This window comes from Hippopotamus amphibius, chromosome 6 (genome assembly GCF_030028045.1).
Source record: "Hippopotamus amphibius kiboko isolate mHipAmp2 chromosome 6, mHipAmp2.hap2, whole genome shotgun sequence".
In the NCBI taxonomy this organism is placed as follows: Eukaryota; Metazoa; Chordata; class Mammalia; order Artiodactyla; family Hippopotamidae; genus Hippopotamus; species Hippopotamus amphibius.
The window spans coordinates 17306701-17327103 of NC_080191.1; the positions used below are offsets into that span (position 1 = coordinate 17306701).

General features: G+C 37.8%; 1 protein-coding gene across 2 annotated transcripts in view; it reads left to right on the forward strand.

The window, feature by feature from the left end:
- The first annotated feature begins 2548 nt into the window (after positions 1 to 2548).
- The window catches only part of FBXL4 (F-box and leucine rich repeat protein 4), a 65570-nt gene continuing 47715 nt past the window's right edge, over positions 2549 to 20403 (forward strand). For both annotated transcript variants that reach the window (XM_057739680.1, XM_057739681.1), the window contains exons 1-2: positions 2549 to 2687; positions 18160 to 18743. In XM_057739680.1, the coding sequence (XP_057595663.1) occupies positions 18232 to 18743 (512 nt within the window). In that variant the 5' untranslated portion in view covers positions 2549 to 2687; positions 18160 to 18231. The remainder of the gene's footprint in view (positions 2688 to 18159; positions 18744 to 20403) is intronic.

The window sequence follows — 20403 nt, forward strand, 5'->3', positions numbered from 1 at the left end:
TATGATGGTGTGTGTTTCAAGAGATGGAGACAAAGAAGAGGTTTGAACCTGCTGCTTCTTTGCCCTCCTCCCCGACTGAGCAGAACATTGTAACTTTTGAAGCTAACATAGAATGGATCATAACCAGCTTGCTGAGCTGGTGACTTTATGCTCAATTAAGCTTTGTTGGGACTTTCTTTATTTGTAATAGTGCTCTTACGGCGTGGGACGCTATTCAGCTCCAAACAACATTCCATTTAATAACGAGGCATTAGTTCACCCATTAAATCATGAACTGATAAGTATCACTCTTTTCCTTGGCCTCACTTGGCTCTTCTGTCCAGCAAACAAAGCGCGGCAATGGTATGGCCCTTGAGATGAGACGGTTGTAGGGAACAATGATGAACAATGATGATCAAAATTCCACCTACTCACAGAAATGGAACTTTGCCATAGTCTTTTCCTTCCCTTAAATATAACCTTACACATGTTCCAAGCAGCACTTCCAGTGTCTTTAAAAACAAAACTAAACAAAAACACTAAACAAAACGACAGCACCAACTACTACATCTCTTACACACCAAAAAAAAAAAAAAATGGAAGGGCATGCAAAAGATATGCACTGGAAGCTATGAGTAAGAACATTCATAGCAGCATCACTTGTAATAATCAAAACTAAAGATAGCTCAATGTCCATCAGGAGTAGAAGAAATAAGTAACTTATGGTATACTTGTACAATAGAAACTCGAGAAACTACCACTACACTCAACAACATGAATAACTTCCAAATCTAAGGTCGAGAGAAAGAAGACAGATTCAAAAGAGTGTACATGTAATGTACATCTACATAAAGGCAAAAGTTAGCAAAATGAATCTCTGGTATTAGGAGTCAGAATATTGGTTACCTTTGAGGAGGAGTAAAGGGTAGAGAGTTAGGAGAGCAAGGAGAGGCCTCTAAGTGCTAGTAATTATTATTATTATTTTTATCTGAGTGGTGAATTCATGTGTGTGTTCACTTTTCATCAAACTCTTAACTTATAATTTGCGCCTTTTTCTGAACATATTTTATACTTCAATGAAAAGTTTATTTAGAAATTATATGAGAAATGAGAAACTCTTTTAGTAAGACTGAGTCTGAGTGCTCTATGGACATCAACCCAATTAAGTCTCACTGGCAACCATAAAAAGGTCAGTTTCATTTACTTACAATTAATTTATTACTTGTAATACACTCTTTATTTTAGAATAGATCGAGATTTACAGAAAAGTCCCAACGATGGTACAGAGTTTCCTTACATCACTTATCCATTTTCCCTTTATTGTTAACATTTTATGTTACAATAGTACATTTGTTACAACTAAGAAACCAACACTGGTACATCACTGTTAACTAAATTCCACTCTTTATTCTAGCACAACTAGTTTTCCCACTAATGACCTTGCCATGTTCCAGGATCCCGTTCAAAATACCATGTTACATTTAGTGGTCCTGTCTCCTAAGGGAGAGAGCTCTCGTCTGTGACGATTTCTCAGTTTTCTTTTTCTTTTTTTCTCATTAAATTGGCGTTTCGTTCAGGTTTTTTATAGGATACTTGGGGCTTTCTGCTCTTTTCTCAAGGTTAGACAGGGTTTACAGGTTTTGAGGAAGACTATTACAGAGATGAAGTACCCTTTCCATCACACCATATCAAGGCACGTGCTATCAACCTGGCTTATCACTAACTGTGTTAACTTCCAACTGGGCAAGGTAGTGTTTCCCAGCTTTCTCCACAATAAAGCTACTTTTCCCTCCTTTCCATATTCTTTGGAAGCAAGTCACCAAGTGCTGGCCACACTCAAGGAGAGTTGAAGGTGAAATGGTGATTAAGCTTCAGTTCCTTCGAAATGTTTCCATTTTTGCATACAATTTATATTGAGCATCATATTTTAGCTCATTTCATGTATAAAATTTATAAATAAACATCCTTATTATTTTGCCTCTTTAGGAGTAATTAGATAGTGTGTAGTTCAACCTTTCTTCATTATGAAATGTTTTCCATCTTAATGGAAACTTTGCAATACGCAAGATAAATATGCAAACTAAAAAAAGGGTAATGTTGTATCTACTGAAAATACATTAAAATGATTAAAGGAGACCGTAAGTGCATCTTCTTCAACAGAGGTAATGATCACGGGCTTCGGAATGTTGGGAGGGAGATACACCTGCAGGAAGGACTTGCATCTCCGACAGAAGAGGTTTGTAAACATGGTGAATTATGCCTTTAGAGCACCTATAACTTTTGTCCCACTTTTCCTCTGAGAACCTTAACATCAGTAATCTCTGTGCGTCCCCTGACCCAACAATTCTGGACTGAAGATGCCCTAGCATGACTACACCGCTCATGGCAGGCCGATGAGAGGAAGAGCACCTCCACAGTACGTTTGCAACCGCAGCCCGCTGGGGAGTAACTAGCAATCTGCAGGGCCAGGAAGGCAGCAGTAAGCTCCTCCCCTCGGCCTAGGAGGGGGGCGGTCCAGACGCCATCGTGGCCCCGCCTCGCCCCTGGCCCCGCCCCTCCGCGCCGCTGGCGCGTCTTTCTTCCGGGTCGCGCTCGCAGCCGTCGCGCCGCAGCGCGGGAGCTTGGGAGTCGCCCCCGCGCCCCGGCCTCCCCGCGCCGACTGGTCGCTGGTGAAGCCCGCGGCGCGCGCCACTCCCGGACCCTGCAGGGTACGGCCCTTCCTTTACTTCTCCCTCCTGCGGGTCTCCGTCGTCCTCTTTTGGCGCAGGGACTGGGCCGGGCCCGGGCGGAGCCGCGCTTCGGGGAGCCTGGGCGCCAGGCAGAGGTCCCCACCACGGCCTCCCCTCGCCCGCCGTCCGCCTGTGCTTGCGGGGCTCGTTGGGGACCCTGCAGACAGCTTGCTTGCCTCGGGCGCCGCTTCACTGCCCGTCTGTCTGCTGGGCGTGAGGCGTCGCCCGGTGCGCGCGGCGCAGGGTTGTTTACACCGCGGGGCTGGCGGCTAGTGCTGACCCTGCAGCCTCGAGCCGGCCACCTGCCCGCCTGTGTACTTGTTGCTCCTGCGCGTGCTGCCTCGATTTCTCTTTGGCACCCGATGGTTTTTGCCTAACCAGGCCCGTGTCTTAATTCAGGACTGCCACGAGATACGCGGCAGCAGCCCCGTTTCTATGTTTGGAGATACCCTTAGAGGAAAGTGTGATAATGCACATCCACTTGGCCTCCTTGGCGTGTTTGCAGTGGAAGTGGCGTTGCGTTTCTCTGATGGTTTCCCAAGTGCTCGTTGCCACAAAGCCTCGCATGCAGTCACTAATGAAAATATACAAATAACTAGAAAGTTAAGGTGCTATAAACCTGTGGTCAGGTAGTTGCGTTGGCAGGTTGCTGTGTGTGGCTCTATGCCCGGGAGGACTCGCCAGGTGCTGGGATCTTGTTTGCTTTGGTCTCTTAGAGGACACAGGCTACCTTTACTGGGTTTTGGCATGCACTCCTCAGTTTCTTAAGTTCAGAATATAAGTACATTTTTTTCCCCTTAAAGCTCACTTCATGCTTCTGTTGTCATATATTACATTATTGTACCTGTCGGTTGAGTAGAGGGAGATTTCCTGAGACATCAACACTTCTTTAGCCCTTTATTAGACACTAAGTTCTTGGGGGAAAGGGACAGTGTACGTCTCTTTCTAGTGGCCGTATGCACTACCCCACAGTAGGCACTCTACTTGTTCATTGAACTAGATCTTTCTTTCCACACTTCCTTTCTGCGAACCATCTCTTTTTTTCTCTCTCTCTCTTCTTTTAAACTACTGTCCCAATTTTAGGCTTCTCTGAGTCCTGCATTTTCATACTCTTCCTTTCTGTTATGGATTTGAAAATCAGAGATCAGCTCAAAGTAAGATGGTTAATTCCTTTTTACTAGTGCCATGATCCAGTAATGCAATTATAGGCCTTTGTACGGTGGCATCTTAAGATGTTGCTGGTCATCTTTTAAGTATGGCCAGTTAACAAAAACTGCCCCTTCTTTCTTTACTGGGTTAGTCTCATTGCCTCATCCTCTTAAATTTTGCTGTTATCAGCATAATTAGTTTTAACTTCATGGATCTAACTCTGGTATCCTCTTAAGAAAGACCTTTTGCCACATGAATTGTATATAAATATACTCCTCTATTTTCTTTTAATGGTCTTATTTTTCGTATTTAAATCTTTAACCTACCTCAATTACATATTAGTGTAAGAAAGGAATTAAGGCCCTTGTTTTATCTTGTAATTGTTAGCCATTGCCCCCATCATTTGTTGAATTCCATTTTTCTCTACTGATGGCAAATGCTGTATTTATCTGAGGCCTTAACTTTTCTATATTTGGGGGAATATTTTTTCTGAATTAATGTTTAGTGATCTCTTGCTTCCTGTGTTGATACCATGCTGCTCTTGTTACTTTAGCTTTATAATGTGTTTTAATGTGTAGTGATTCAAACAGTGCCTGGCATATTGTAGACATCACTAAATATTTTTGGAATGAACACGTTTAGTGAGGGTAAATTGATTTCCTTTTTTACCCCTTCCTCCCTGCCGCATCCGCTCCTTTAAAGTTTCTTGCCTCTTCTTGAAATTATATTTTAGCTTGCCTTTCTCATGGTCAGTTGGGTAATTAACCATTGTTAAATAAATCCCTTCTCTTGGTAACTCAGAACTTGCCATGTTAGAGTTGCTTCTCAGAATTATACCTAGAAAAGCAGCTTGATTCAAAATCTGTGTGTCTTTTGACTTTGCGTTGTGTATGAGTAAGTGGAATGTGTCTCTCCTCATCAGCTATGACTCCAAATGTTCTGTACCTGGTTTCAGTAGCTGTAAGAGATAAATGCCTATAGAAGTGATCCCTGGGACTGCCCCATGTCCATTTGTATTTTATTATCCCAATTGAACATCTTAAATATAATGAATTTTCAAATGTTGCTGTAATAGATACTTAGAAATGTTATTAGCTCATAAAATAAATGTATACATTCTTTTTAAAAAAAGTCAAGTAATACAGAAATAGCCAATGGAGAAAGTAAAAGTATTGTGTGCTCACCTGTCTAGTAACCCCATTCCCAGAGATCATCACTGTTTAATCATTTATTCTCTTTCCTTCCAGACATTAAAAATACATGTGTATAAGTTTATGTGTGTTTCATAACTGGCAGCATACTACATATAATGTTCAGTAACTTCTAGCTTGTAATAATTGATGAACATCTTTCTATGTCAGTGCATATAACATTTATCTTTTAAAAGTCTTGATATTTCATTGTAGGAATAACCCCAAATTTATTTAACCAATCTCCCTGATAATACTTACGCTATTCCAGATTTATTTCTGTTAGAAACAAAGTCTCAGGGATTCTCTTTGTGTGTGTATATTTGCACATTTATTTAGTTCCTTAGTGTGAATGCTTAGATGTGGAATTGCTGGGTCAAAGGCTATATACATTTTAAATGATGATAGATTGTTCCATATTCCTCTTCAAAAGCTTGTTGTAAGAGTAAATTTATACAGTTTCTGAGAATGCTGCCTGCTGTTGCTGTATCATTGCCAGGAATTGTCCAGGCTGAGTTTTACGCTACTTGCAAGCTCACAGTTTCATGGATGCTGGTGGAAGACATGAGATCCTGGGTCAGAGCACAGCGATAACAGTAGACAGAGGATCATCATTTTCTTGTGCCACTTCCTTGAACCCTAATTTCCACAGGGTGATGTGATGAGGGCCAGATGATTCTAGCACATGCAGTAGATTGCATTACAGGAGAGGAACCCTGAGCTTAGGGAACCTGACTTGTTCATCATAGGCCGCAAGTAAACCTGCCTGACCTTTGCCCAAGAGAGAGACATTATTATGCTGGATAGTAAAAAAAAAAACCTGCCCGCTACTCCAGAGGGAAACCTCTCTTTATCTGCCAACAATGTTTGCTGTATAAATACCCTTGAAAGGATAGTCTGGAACAGAGATTATCAGTGCCCCTGCTTATAAGATGTTCAGAAATGTGAGAGACCTGTGAATTGTCCTGAAACAATCACTGCTAAAATGATACCATTTTTTACATTTTAGTAATTTTATGGATGAAAAGTAGTATTTTTACTATTTTAATTTTGCATTCCTTTGCTTATTGATGGAGCTGAATATGTATCAGTGTTTTGTTACTCGTTCATATTCTTTTCTTAGTTTTCTGTTCCTCTTTTTCTTATTGATTTGTAATAGCTCTTTACATACTGTGGCTATCAATGACTTGGTACACATTTGCTAGTATTTTCTTATAGTTTATTCTTTAAATGCTATTTCTGGAAGCCTTTGCCATGTATAAATCTTTAATATGGATGTTGTCAGTTCTGTATTCTCTTCCTCTATGGCCTCCTTCGTTTCCATCCCAAGGTTATTAAAATATTCTTTGTACATATTCTCTTATTGGATAGTTTGTGTTATATATTTAGATTTTTAAAAAAAATGGTTGCTTTGATAATACAGTTGACCCTTGAATAACATGGATTTGAATTGCATGAATCCACATGTATGGAGATTTTTTTCAGTAGTTAATGCAACACAATTCACTGTTGGTTGAATCTGGGAATGCAGAACTGTGGATAAGGAGGAACTGTGTATGTGTAGGGCCAACTATAAGTTATTCATGGATTTTCAGTTGCACAGAGGGCCGATGCTCCTAGCCCCTGCATTATTCAGAGATCAACTGTACTCTAAATTTACTTTTCTAAATGTGTGGATATTTTCCCAAAACATTTTTGATAAGCTCCTCTTTACCTGTTTTTTGATTTCATACATTCATTATACTGTATCGTTATTTACTGTTTTCTCAAAACTGACAAATCAGTAAGCAAAATGTATTAGTCTCTTACTGTAACTATGAATTTGGTTGGATTCATCCTTATAAATGTTTGTTCTTAGTGAATTTTAATCTTACAAAATATAAAATATTTTTTTGCTCTGTTTAATGATTTCTGATATTACTGTTGCTATCTCTGTCAGTTTTGTGTGTACTGGGTAGATCTTTATTGCCTATATGTTTCTTTCAGTTCTTTTACATCATTTTGCTTTACTTGTCTCTGTTATATCAAACATCATCTAGCTAGACTTTTATTTTTCCTTCCAACTTCCCCCATCCCAACTTGAAAGTTTGTCTTTCTTTCTTTCTCTTTCTTTTTCTTTCTTTCTTTCTTTCTCTTTCTTTCTCTCTCTCTTTCTTTCTCCCTTTCTTTCTTTCTTTCTTTCTTTCTTTTTCTTTCTTTCTCTCTTTCTCTCTGTTTCTCTGTTTCTCTCTTTCTCTCTTTCTTTCTTTCTTTCTTTCTTTCCTTCTTTCTTTCTTTCCTTTCTTTCTTTCTTTCGGATTGTTAAAAACGTTTTTATAAAAAGATAATTATAGATTCACATGCAATTAAAAGAAATAATACAGGAAGATCCTGTGTAAACTTCACCCAGTTTCTTCCTGTGGCAACATCTTGTATAACTATAGCACAATAGTACATCCAGGAAATTGATATTGACACAATCTACACACTGTACTCAGATTTCATCAGTTTTACTTGCACTTTGTGTGTGTGTTCTCTGACATTTTATGTAGATCTTGTCACCACCACCATAGTCAAAATACAGAATCACTCCATTGCAAGGATCCCTTGTGCAAAAGGGCTTACTTTTTAATAGGAAAATTTAACCTATTCATACTTACTTTTTTCTTCCCTGCAAGTTTGGAAATTCTGAAATCATCTAGAATTGACTTTCTGTTCCCCTCACACCTCCATTTAATAAGGTGAGACCTTGACTCTTTGCCTTCTCCACATTCTTGGTTCTGTTGATTTGATTTCCTTTTTACATCACATATCTTTTGTTTATTCCCCTAACCATCCTTTTCAACTTTACCAATACTGTATCTGTAGTGATTTAGACTTAACTATAAGGTCATTGGTTACTTGAATATTATGTCTTCATCTTTTAAAAATTATTTACTTTAATTCATTTGTTTTGTGACTGGAATACTTCCTTGAATAATGTTTTTAAAAAGAGTTATGGAAAGTATACTTGCATGTCCACACACAGTTTTTGGTTTGTTGTTGTTTGCTTTTCTGTGTGAATAAGAGTTTGAGTCAGTTCTTTTTCCTTTAGAATTTCTAAAAATATTACATTATCTTACAGGATTTTCTTGAATTTTCATCAGCTTCAGTCTTTTGAGTTCACTTTATATAGATATTAGGTTTCTTGCATCTGTGTTCCAGGTTACTTATTTTTTTCATTTCAATTTTCAATTTATTTTGACCATCATGATTTTAATTTCCATGAACTTAAACATTTAAAAAAAAGTTAGCTTGTACTTGTTTTATGGATCCTATGCCCTATTAATTCATACTAAAGATAATAGTTATTATTTTAAAACTCTTCTCCTATTTTTTGCATTAACTTTTGTTGGAGACCATTTGCTCTAATTGCCCAAGTTGTTTCTCTGTCTTTAAGATGGTTAATTCTACTCATGTATATATAAACGCAGATCTGAAATGACTGATTTGTTCCTGGTCAAGAATTTCTGAAGCCATGAAGGTCTCTTTTCTGGACAAGTCATCCTCTAAGGCTAGGTGAGCAGCTGGGACTCTGAGATCAGGCTTTGCCCTGGGTATAATGAATGGACAGGACATGCCAACTAGTAGATATCTTTCAGGGTGTGCTGGTCAAAAACAGACTAATAAGATAGGATGCCCATAAATAAGCTGATTCTGGGGAATCAAATCTCTGACTTGACTGTCTTGGCCCACAGTAAGGACTGAAAACAAAAGTATATAGAACGGTTTCATTGCCATAAGAATTCCTTTTGTGGCCCCTTTGCAGTCATTGGAGTCAACAGTGTCTTCTCCCCCAACTCTGGTAACCACTGATCTGCTTTCCTTTCCTATAATTTTGCCTTTTCCAGATTATCATGTACATGAAATTAAACAATATATAGCCTTTGTGTGTGTCTTCTTTCACTTACAGAATGCATTTTAAGAGCCATCTCTGCTGTTGCCTGAACCCTGACTCATTCCTTGTTGTTACTGAGTAGCATGTCATTGGACGGGTGTACCACTGCTTACCCATTTGCCTGTTGAAGGATGTCTTGACTATTTCCAGATTAGAATGATTATGAACACCTGCTATAGACATTTGTGTAGAGGTTTTTGTTTGAATGTAGGTTTTAATACACTTGGGAAAATACCTAGGAGTGGGATTGCTGGATGGTTTGGTAGGGGTATATTAAACTTTACAATATAAACTGTCCAACTTTCCCAAAGTGGCTATACCATTTTGTATTCCCACTGGAAATGTTTGCAGCATACAGTTTGATATCATCTTAAAATTTGATTAATCTGTTTTTAACTGTTTCCAGATTTAAGGTATTAGACACTGTCTGTCTTAGGGTTTATTCTTTTATAATTACTCTTAAGTAAAATGTGTGCGAGGATCCACAAAAATATGTCAGAAAAGAAAAAAAAGATAAATTGGACTTAAAAATTGAAAACATTTCTCTTTAAAAGATATTATCAAATAGATGAAAAGGCAAGCACAGAGTGGGAGAAACTATTTGCAGAACATACATCTGATAAAGATTGTATCTAGAATGTATAAAGGACTCTTACAACTCAATAAATAATAAGAAAACCAAAAAAACTTGATTAAAAATGGGCAAGCTAGACATTTCACTAAAGAAGATACATATGGCAAATAAGGACATGAAAAGATAAGATGCTCCACATCATTACTAGTCAGTTGAGAATTGCAAACTAAAACAGTAGGGTATCACCACCCACCCACTGCAATGGCTAAAGACTGATAATATTAACTATTGGTGAAGACGTGGAGCAGCTAGAACTCTCATGTATTGCTGGTGGGAATGTAAAATGTTACAGCCATTTTGGAAACATTTTGGTCCTCGAAACAATGCAAATGTCTATCAGCAGGTGAATGAATATGTCCGTATAATACAGATGATTCAGCAATCAAGGAACAAACTACTGATACATATAACAACAGGGATAAATCTCAGTTATGCTGAGCTTAATAAATTAGACCCAGAAGTACGTACATATTTCATTTATATGTAACTCTAGAATAAAGGGTAATCTGATTTACAGTTACAGCAAGCAAATCAGCTTTTTCCTGGCCCAGGGAGTGGATGGGTGATTGGGAGAATAGAAATATTCTATGTCTTGGTCCTGGTGTTGGTTGCACTGGTGTATGTCTTTGTCAAAACTCATGAAACTGTACACTTAAAATGGAGTACATATTTTGGAATGTAAGGTATAACCCAAAGTTAATTCAACAGTCTGACACCATTTTCATTAGTTGCTCTTTTAGCGTGAATGGCTAGCACTGCATACCTGTGATTTTGTACTTGGATTTTTGTTAGGAAGGCTGACTACATTCCATATATTTGTATTAGGTAACATGCTCTTTATTTTAATGTACAAATGTATAACTAGTATTTGGCTAAATAAATTCACATTTACTTTATGGTTTTAATAGCTAGAGAGAGTTTTTTTCTCTCTTCAGTGAGTCCATTAAAATGATCCTCAACCATATATTCTTAATTTTTAATACTTTAGGTTTTAGTTAAATATATTAATACATTGTGTCTGCAAAAGGGATAGGTTTATTCTAATTTATAGTTCTTCCCACTTGGATGGTTTATTCTTACTCATCATTAAATAATTAAGAAAAATGTAAAATAGAGTTAATATAGCATAGTGGCATTTGTAAGTAAGGTACTTTATAGTGTCATACCTGTGTAATTAGAAACATGTCCTTCTTCGTCACTCTTGAGGTAGTATCTTGGGTAGGAAGAGGGTTTCCAGATCTATTGTATCAGAAAATCACCATTCACTTAACCCACATTTATATGTTTTTTTTTAAACATTGACTTTTTACTTCCTTTTTCTTGCTGCTAAAGATTGCCTATGAAATATTTCATAAGTTTAGATATGCTTGTTAAAGTCTAGGAAAGAAAGAGGAGAAATAAAACATTCTGCAGAATTAACCATTGTCAATTCCTAGTTTAAATTGGTTCTAAACCTCACCCTTTGTTTTCTGGTAAGTTTATTCCTAGTTTCACTGGTTAGGCACTTCCTGCTTAGTCTTCACCATTTGCTCATTAAACTCAGCAGAAATTTCGAAGAGCCCGCTGTGCTCCATACTTTGTGTATCTTCAAGGCCGACCTTGATTCCTGGAAGAGAGCGGGGTACTAGTTACCTCTTTGGTTTTCAAGATTGTCCCCTGGCCGTCAGGGTTTTCTTCCTGCTTGGTTCCCCGTCTTTTCCTTCTGCTTTGTTTGCCTGGATTTTCAAAAAACCTTGAAGCTGGTCAGGAGGTTCTCTTCTCTTTGTTCAGCCACATGGTTAAGAACGCTACCTGTTTATTCTATATTGGGGCCCTGTTGATTAAAAACTATAGTGATAATAAAAATGTTTCAACTGGAGGAAAATTTACTTAGAGGAAGAGAGAGGCACATGAAGTCAATATTCCACCCTCAACAGTCTCCTTACTGACACTGTCATATTTTTTTGATATAATACATTGTAAGTAATTAAGGGAAGCTTTTGTTAAGACTTGGCCTTTGCACCTCCCTAGCATATGTGATACCTGAACAATATTAACCTGTCTTTTTACCCTTACTCTTATATTATCGCCTCTCTTGGCCTGTCTCTTTTCTTTTGCTCTGAGGTTATCTCTCCCCCCCCCACTTTTTTTAAAGAACTTCTTTTTCATCCACAGTTTTCCCAGTTCTCTATAATCACCGTATGGTCTTAACATAGATTTGGAGTGTTAAAAAAAGTCATCATATTTGAGAGAATAGCTTTCTTTTACCTCTCCAATCATCTCTTTCATGAATCTTTCTTTAATTTCAATCAGAGTTTCTTTGTGGCCAAGGTCAGGTCTTTTTATGTATTCAAGGCTGCTTTTGTAGTAACAGAAGTTACCACTTTTTTACATTCTCTTTGAACAGTAAAATTTCAATATATATACTATTCCTTACTGGAGGGCTTCAAGGAAGGTCATACTTTTGATTCTTACCTATTGTGTTTCCGTTTTTATTATCCATTTCCCCCTCTTTTTCTCTGTATCAAGATATGGAACTTTTTTTTGCTTCATTTTTTGGTCTACATGTGTCTTATCTTAAAGGGTCTCTGGTTTTATTTCTGTGTCTATTTTAAACTTATTTTAGTTCTCTTCTGCCGTCTACTCTTCCAGTCTCCCAAAAAATTGAATAAATGTTAATTGAGCATATATTGGCATGTGCTAAGTAAGCCCTAAGGATGCAGTTTTAATTAAGACACATTCTTTGAACTTGAGGAATTCGTAGTCTATTAAGGTAGAAAAAATATCTCAGCATGTAAGAAATGGCACGCAAAATGTAAGAGCAAGGACAAAGCAGGTGGTGGATAAGGTTTGACCGTAAAGGTGAGTAAGAGAGTGCCAAGCAGAGGGGGAGCAAGGGAATTCTACAGCCACTCAGCCTCAATGGGAGACTTGAAGATGCTGAGGTGTGAAGGCACAAGTGCAGTTGAGGCCATGATAGAGGTTCTGGTGGGTCTACAGGAAGTGCGGGGTATGTAGAAGTGGAAGGGACAGGGAGAACACTGGTCCAAAGTTGGCGGGAGGTTCTTGTGTATCATGTTATCAAATGGGATCTTTATATATTTTAGAAGAATGAGGAGGGAGAAGACCCAAGGAGGAGACTAAGAAGTTACTAGAGAGGTGGGAGGAGATAGGAGAGCAGGTAGTGGTGTAGAAGCTTGCAGGGGGCAAGCCAGGGAAGGGGGCCGGTTGTGAGTGTCAGCTCCTGCCCCACATACAAATGTAATTCATTCTTTTCTTGATTGATATTTCCCTCCGTTCCCTCATGTCTTGATTTCTAGACTGAACCAGAAAAGTCCTTTCCTCAAAGCAGTGTCTCTTGATCAGTTTCAGCAGGATTCAGAAAGGACAGTGTTTAAAGTTCCACATTTTTTTTCTTGATTTGTTACCAGCTTATGCCCTCTGTGACATTTTGGTAACATCCTGCAAGCCAGCCCAAATTCTTGTTTTTTTGTATCACTTCATTGACACATCTCTGTGGGCTATTTTTTGCAAGTAAATATTGTGTTACAACTTGCCTTCCGTGTAAGACTGTGCCTTTGTGCCTGGCCTTTTTATCTTTCCCATATCTTTTGACTTGAAGTTGAGAATCCTCTTTGGAATTTTAAACTTGTTTTCCAGGTTCTTCCATCACACCGTGAACCTAGCCTTTCAAGCTCATCCCAGTTGCCTCCTTTCGCTGATTTCATGAAAAGCCCTTTGCCTTCTTCCCCATTCCTCTGCCATCTTCTCTGCAGTTCCCACCATCCTGCTTCTCTCTGCCTCATCGACTCCCCATCTCACTTCAAATCTCAATAGTAAACATATGTTCTCCCTTGTCTATACCTCTTAATTTCTCTTTTCCACTGTTGTTGCTTTCTCTGTAATTGTATTATTAAACTTTAAGCATTTTATAATACGAAAGATGTGGTTGCAAATAAAGTTGTATTATAATAAAATCATGTATAAAGCAAGTCGTTTCCCAGGGAGAATGAAAGTCTCCTGATACAGGTTACAATGGCTGTTGTTTTGTATTCCTTGATTGTGCTAGTATAAAATTTCAGTGTGTTGTGGGGAATTTCTTACTTTGTAATCATTGTTGACAAGTGATTATATAAAATAACTTGTAAAGGGGGCTTCCTAGGTGGCGCAGTGGTTAAGAATCCTCCTGCCAATGCAGGGGACATAGGTTCGATCCCTGCTCCAGGAAGATCCCACATGCCACGGAGCAGCTAAGTCTGTGTGCCACAAAAAAAAAAAAAAAAAAAAAAAAGTAAAAGATCCACTCTATTTCAGACTTTTTGTTAAATAGAAAATAATATTTTTATATGTTGTGAGAATCTTTAAAATTAATGTAGCTTTTTGAATGAACTGGAAAAGAAAATGTCTCCTAAAAGGTATATCTTATAGTCACCCTCTTGGATAAATTTAATATACCAGACTAATATTTGTTTATTTGTACCAGGTGGGAAAAATCATTTTGTCTTAGAATTCCATTCTCCTCCTAAAGGGGAGTTATTGTATCTTTTGCATTTGGTTCATTGCCCACTGGGATATTCACTGATTATCAGAAATTCCCTCAATGCCTTGGCAAAAGTCCAAATAGTACATGGACAATTTGAACTTCTGCATTGGTCGTTGCTGCCCACATGAGTCCTGAAACTGCAGCTCTGTTCCCTTTTTCAGCTTCATTTCCCAGGGAAAAGTAGGGTGAGTTAGCCTTTCTTCTCCATATGTTCGTCCCCACCCCCCAAACACTTGTGTGTGTCATCTTAGTTGACTGGGAAGGAGTTTGGAATCAATGAAGGATGTTAATAATGGGTTTACACATTTCCCTTTTTTATTTTTATGCTGTGTTTATTGTCAGAAACAGGTTTTAACTTCATTACGTTTTTCCAAGTAGTATGGCTGGAAAAAGAATAAACATATTTGCTTTTCCAGTGTTTTTTTTTTCCCCCGGTGCTTTTTTTTTATACAGTGTCTTTTCTTCTTTCAAAATTTTTTGTCATTTTAGCTTTATCTCACAAAAAATTAACTGAAGATTATTGTTATCCATAGTTGGAAAAAAATCAAGCATCCATTTACATTTCTCTTCTACACTGAAGCAACTTGAACATATAATACACATATTTACAGGTTATTACTCACTTTTACATATGTTGCTTCAATGCAGAATTTTACTTAACTTTAACAGCAGCTTAAAAAGGCTTTGCCCACATAACAGTCTTGCCGCTTTTGATATTATCCCATAATCTATGATGGTAAAAGCTAGCTGGGAAACAGTTATAAAGTTTGTGGCTTGGTAGGTCAAATAGAATTTGTCTTTCACAATTTGTCTCAATCTTTTTGCCAAGAATGATTGTGAAAGTTCACATGAATGATGATATCTTATTTTGCAAATGTTTCTTTGCTTTTATAAAACTATTACTTTATGATAAATGCAGTTTTACGAAGAAAGTAAAAGGAGCTCAGTTGTAGCAATTTATAGACTGTGGAGGGAGAAGCGATGTCCAAAGATTAAACAGTCAAACCCATCCATCCTCCTTGACAGATGGGTTTCTGTCTTTCCCTTGAAGATTTTCGGGAGTAAAACATCCACAGTCTTCCAAAGTAGCTGAGCTGTCAATTGAATGGGATACTTGTACGTTGTTCTTTATTTCCTAAATTTCATTTTTGTTGGTAGATTTATTTCATTCTTTTTCTTTTAAGAAAGAGAGGGGCCAAGTAACTTCTTTGGAAAATTACACTTCTTAATTTACCTGGGGGCCTATTTTGAAATAAAGTATATGTGGTAAAAGAAAGAGGAATATCATTTCAAGTTTTGGTGTTAAAGATTTGATATTTGTGCGTTTGTAAATTTTTTTGTCTGACAGATTTATACTTGTGGCAGGTGAAATGCTTGAATAAAGAGGTGATATTCTAGATAATTATTTTTTTCCCCACGTTTATGACCTGTCCTATACTTCAGCACTTGGTGTTATATGTCCTGATGTGAATCTGATTCGTTGACTCATGATACATCAGCATTAGAGCATGTGCTGCAGGAGTACCTTATTTATTTTAATACATGCTTTGTTACTCTCTTCCAGAAAAAGTCTTGTTCAGAGTGTTTTAATATTTCTTGTTCTTAGGGGGTCATTTAGTGAGTCTACCTGCTGACTGTCCATCGTGGTTCATTTTCTCTTGCAGTCTGTAAGTTTGTAGTGTGCGGCATCTTTAGTAAGGGTTTACTCAGTCCCGTGTTGTGGAAGCATCCCTACAAAGAGGTTCACATCTGCCCCTGCCAGGTCAGGACCACTCTTTCTTTTTAGGTCTTTTGGTTGGGGATGGTGTGGGGATTCTCAGCCATGAAGGCAGTGTGAATTTAGGCCGACAGTCTGCGTGGTACATGACTATCAGGGTTCCGATTTCCCTCCACTAACTTTCCCCCATTGCCTAGCTTGATGTCAGGTATCCTTGGGCTTTCTGGCCGGTGAGCTGTTTTCGTGTTTCTGGTTTCACAGATAGGGTGATTTTTCCTGAATTTTGGCTTTAGGAAGGTTCTTCCAAATGTGACCTGTGGCTTGAAATAACCTCTCTGTGTGGGTGTTGGAAAGTCCCCTTATTACAACCACCAAGACCCATAACTGGTTCTTCTTTGTTTCTCAGAACTGTAGGTTTTCCTCACTTGTTTCTAACTCAGCTCTTTATTTACTGTTTTGCTGGTTATATTTTGTCAAGCATTTCAGTGTGTTTGGATCTGGCTGGGATTGAGAGGCAGAGAATGCTGTCATCTCATTTTAAATTATTTCAGATTTTTATAACTTTTTGTTTGCTCACCATCTTTCTGTCAACATGTGACATATTTTGTGCCTAGTACATACTGAGTACTTTGATAAATGAAATGTTTGGCTGGATTCCTTCCTTCAAGGAACTTGGTCCTAACGTAGGCCCTTGTAGAACAAGGGTGTGTATGTGATACAAATGTGCCAGATAAGAAGCCCACTTATGGCATAAAGTGGTTGGAAGAGGAATGGTAGAGGTAGGCAGAGTTAAAGTAGAATATGAAGGGTGTTTAGAGGGTGACAGGGTTTACTGCACTAGACAAAAAGAAATGGGTCTAGCTTGAGGAGACCCTTGAAATGTCAAACCAAGGGATTTCGATGATATCTTGTATTATTTTCGTAAGAGCAAAAAGCCGTTAGAGGTTTTAGGTTAGAGAGATGTTTAATGTTGTTTTATAATCTTAGTGTTAACATTTTGAAAGGCTAGCACATTGCTCTACTAAAGAAAAGATTGTTATATTTTCCTTCTTCTACTTAGGAGAAGTTGAACTCAAGACTTCATAGGTAGAAAAATGAGTGTGCTTGACAATTGATGAGCGAGTCAGTGCAGACAGGAGCCAGGCGTATGTCGTAAACCAGTAGAGCTGGCTGGGAAGAGGAGCAGTCACCAGGCCTCTTCTCACACGGTCTTCTTGATTGTTAAAGGTCGAAAATGCCTCCAAATTTTAAAAATCATTCTTTGGTCCTAATACAGTATCTTTGCTGGCATGGTTTGACCCATAAGCTATGGGTTTGCAACCTCTATATAAAAAGGGTTCATTAATAATATTTTTATTACATTCTGTCCTAAAATTTTAAAAATATATTAATTATTCAAAATTATCCACACAATTCAGAAAAATGTGACTTATTCAATTTGAACGTTCTGTATCTAGTAAGTAGCTATTTGTCTATGATAATAATCTTTTTGGGATATTTGACTTCCTAAGTTAGAAATAAAAATATTTTCTAAAACTCTTATCTTACATGTAAAAGAATGTTGTATTTCAATGTTTGTACCTGAAATCAGGGTGTAATTGTTAGGCCACATGGATGAGTGCCAGCCTTTGCATTCCCAGTGTGTATCCTGTGACGGTTCCATCTAGGGTGAGTGATTTCTAGGAGTAGCTGGCAACAAACCAGGTGCCAGCCAGCTGTGAACTGCCCTCACAAATAATGCTAGGAGTTATAAATTAAGCACTGTCTGGTGATCTGTGATGTGTAAGGCAGTTAATTTAGTTGGTCTGGATTAACTGTCAGCTCTAGAAGACTATATTCCCATAATGTGAAATCTGTATTTAGCATGTTCGGCAGTGAGTCATAATTAACAATAGGGAATCATTTGTTAAAATGTGAAGTTATAAAATGCCTAAGGTCTTTTTGGATTTACAGCAGTATTTTAGTGGTTTGCCGTACATTTTAAATATTTTTAATTTTAAAAGTTCAAGGACTTAGTATTTCTTGAAGGATAGTTATAATTTTGTGTAAAATCGGGTTTTGGGGGGGTCATACATCTTCCATTGCCTTATAGTGTTAGTTTTGCTTCCCATATAGCATAAAATTGTATACATTTTCAATATTCAGTTTTCTTAAAAGTTCATTAGATAAATTATACCAGAGATTCACATTTACAGTGAATGTTGTTTTTTTCAGTTTCATTCTGGGAAGTTACATTGGGTAAAAATCCTGTTTATTACCTTTATCCATGCATTTTTCTGCTTATTTAAATTATTTTATTTCACCAAGCCATTCATTTTTTTAGAACATCCTTCAAAGAGTTCATGCGTCTTATGGAGGACACCTGACCTTTTGAAGCTTCATAATTCACACCTAGATGTCACCAGTCTTTCCCATGTTAACAGTTCTGACTATGTTTTATTATATGTGCCTTCGGCGCCGAGCCAGGACAGCTACAAGAGGAGAAATGATGAACAGCCATAGAACTATAGAATCAAACAGCCGGACTTCCCCTCTCAATGCAGAGGTGGTCCAGTATGCCAAAGAGGTAGTGGATTTCAGCTCCCATTATGGGAGTGAGAATAGCATGTCCTACACCATGTGGAACTTAGCAGGTGTACCAAACGTTTTCCCGAGTTCTGGTGACTTCACCCAGACAGCTGTGTTTCGAACTTATGGAACATGGTGGGATCACTGTCCCAGCGCTTCCGTGCCATTCAAGAGGACGCCGCCCAACTTCCAGAGCCAAGACTATGTGGAACTTGCTTTTGAACAACAGGTGTATCCTACAGCCGTTCACGTTCTGGAAACCTATCATCCTGGAGCAGTCATTAGAATTCTAGCTTGTTCTGCAAATCCTTATTCCCCAGGTCCACTGGCTGAAGTCAGGTAAGACTCATTTCTTAATGACCATGTTCTATGGCTGAAAGGTTGTGGTGGTTTTTGTTCTGGAGGTCTTTTTTCATTAGAAGCACTCTCTTAAGTAATTTAAACAGCTACAATTTAAAAATTTTCCTTAGTTTTCTGATAGGGAAGGAAAGACCAGACATGAAATTTAATGTATTCTTTATACATATAAAACCTCACACCGCAATAATCATGGATTGTGAGGTTTGTGTGTGAATCTACTATAAATCAAAAGAACGATTTGAACTAATTGCGACATGGGCCAATCTGAGAAGTTAGTTGGATATACGATTTCTAATATATTTTCAAACAGGCATCATATTATTCCTTTTAAATATACTTTGAGTAACCCAAAGTCAACCTACAAAGTGATACTTTAGAGGAGGTCCTTAGGGGATTAGCTTTAATGTTAGGTGGATATTCTTGTAACAGGTATATTCATTTAAAAATAAATGTTGCCTTAGGTATTCATGCATTCTCCCTGAAAGCCTATGTATTTACATCATTGATTTGCATAGCAGCATCTCTCTCCCTCCCTTTCTCTCTCTCTCTCTCTCATTTCTGTAGTTCAGCCTCCTGATTTTTAAAATATGATTATTTGACTAGGTAATATAATCACATGGTTCAATCAAAAAAGTACATAATTCAGTCTTGCCAGTACCCTGTTCTCCTTGTGCTTAGGATCCACCCCTCGCTCACAGAAACCACTTGTATCCACTTCCTTTGCATCGTTGCAGAGTTTCTTTATGTAGATATAAGCAAATACAAATATATTTTACTTCACTTTATATACAAAAACAAGCACACTCTTCACATGGTTCTGCACCTTGTTTCACTTAGTGGTATGTATTGGATCTTTTCATATAAGTACATAGAGAGCTTCCTTATTCTTTTCTAGAGTTGTGTACCCCAACTTATTAACCACGCCCTATTGATGGGTTCTTAGTTGTTTCCATACTTTCGCTATTATTAATGCAGTGAATAACCTTGCCACGAGTCACTTCGCATGTGTGCAACTTTATCTGTGGGATACGTTGCCAGAAGATTGCTGGGCCAAGGGTAATTTTAATTTTAATTTTATACATAGTCCCAAATTTCCCTCCAAAGAGGCTCTACCTATTTATATTCCCACCAGCAATGTATGTACATGCGTGTTTTGCCAAAGCCTCACCTACAGAATGTTTTAATAAATTCTAGCATTTTTGTCAATTTGGTAGGTGAAAATTAACATTTTCTCATGTTATCTCATGTTAACTTTATTCTTTTACCATCTGTGAGGTTGAATATCTTCTCATGTTTAAGAGCCATTTGTATTTCCTTCTCCTTGAACTGTCTGTCATGTTATTTGTGCATTTTTTCTATTACTTATTGATCTTATCAATTTTTAATCTTTATATGGCTTGATTGATTCATTCATTCATTAAATATTTTGAGTGTCTACCATGTGCTAAGCATTGTTCTAGGTATTTAGGATACATTAGTGAACAATGAACGAAACAGCCAAAAGTCTCTGCCCTTCTGAGCTTATTCTTGCCCAAAGACCGTTTGTGGGCACCTGTTAAACTGTAGGAGCCCAGCCTGGAGGAGGAGTGGGGGCACAGATTAGGTGCCACCTCACACACTGCTTCCTTTGAGTTGAGGG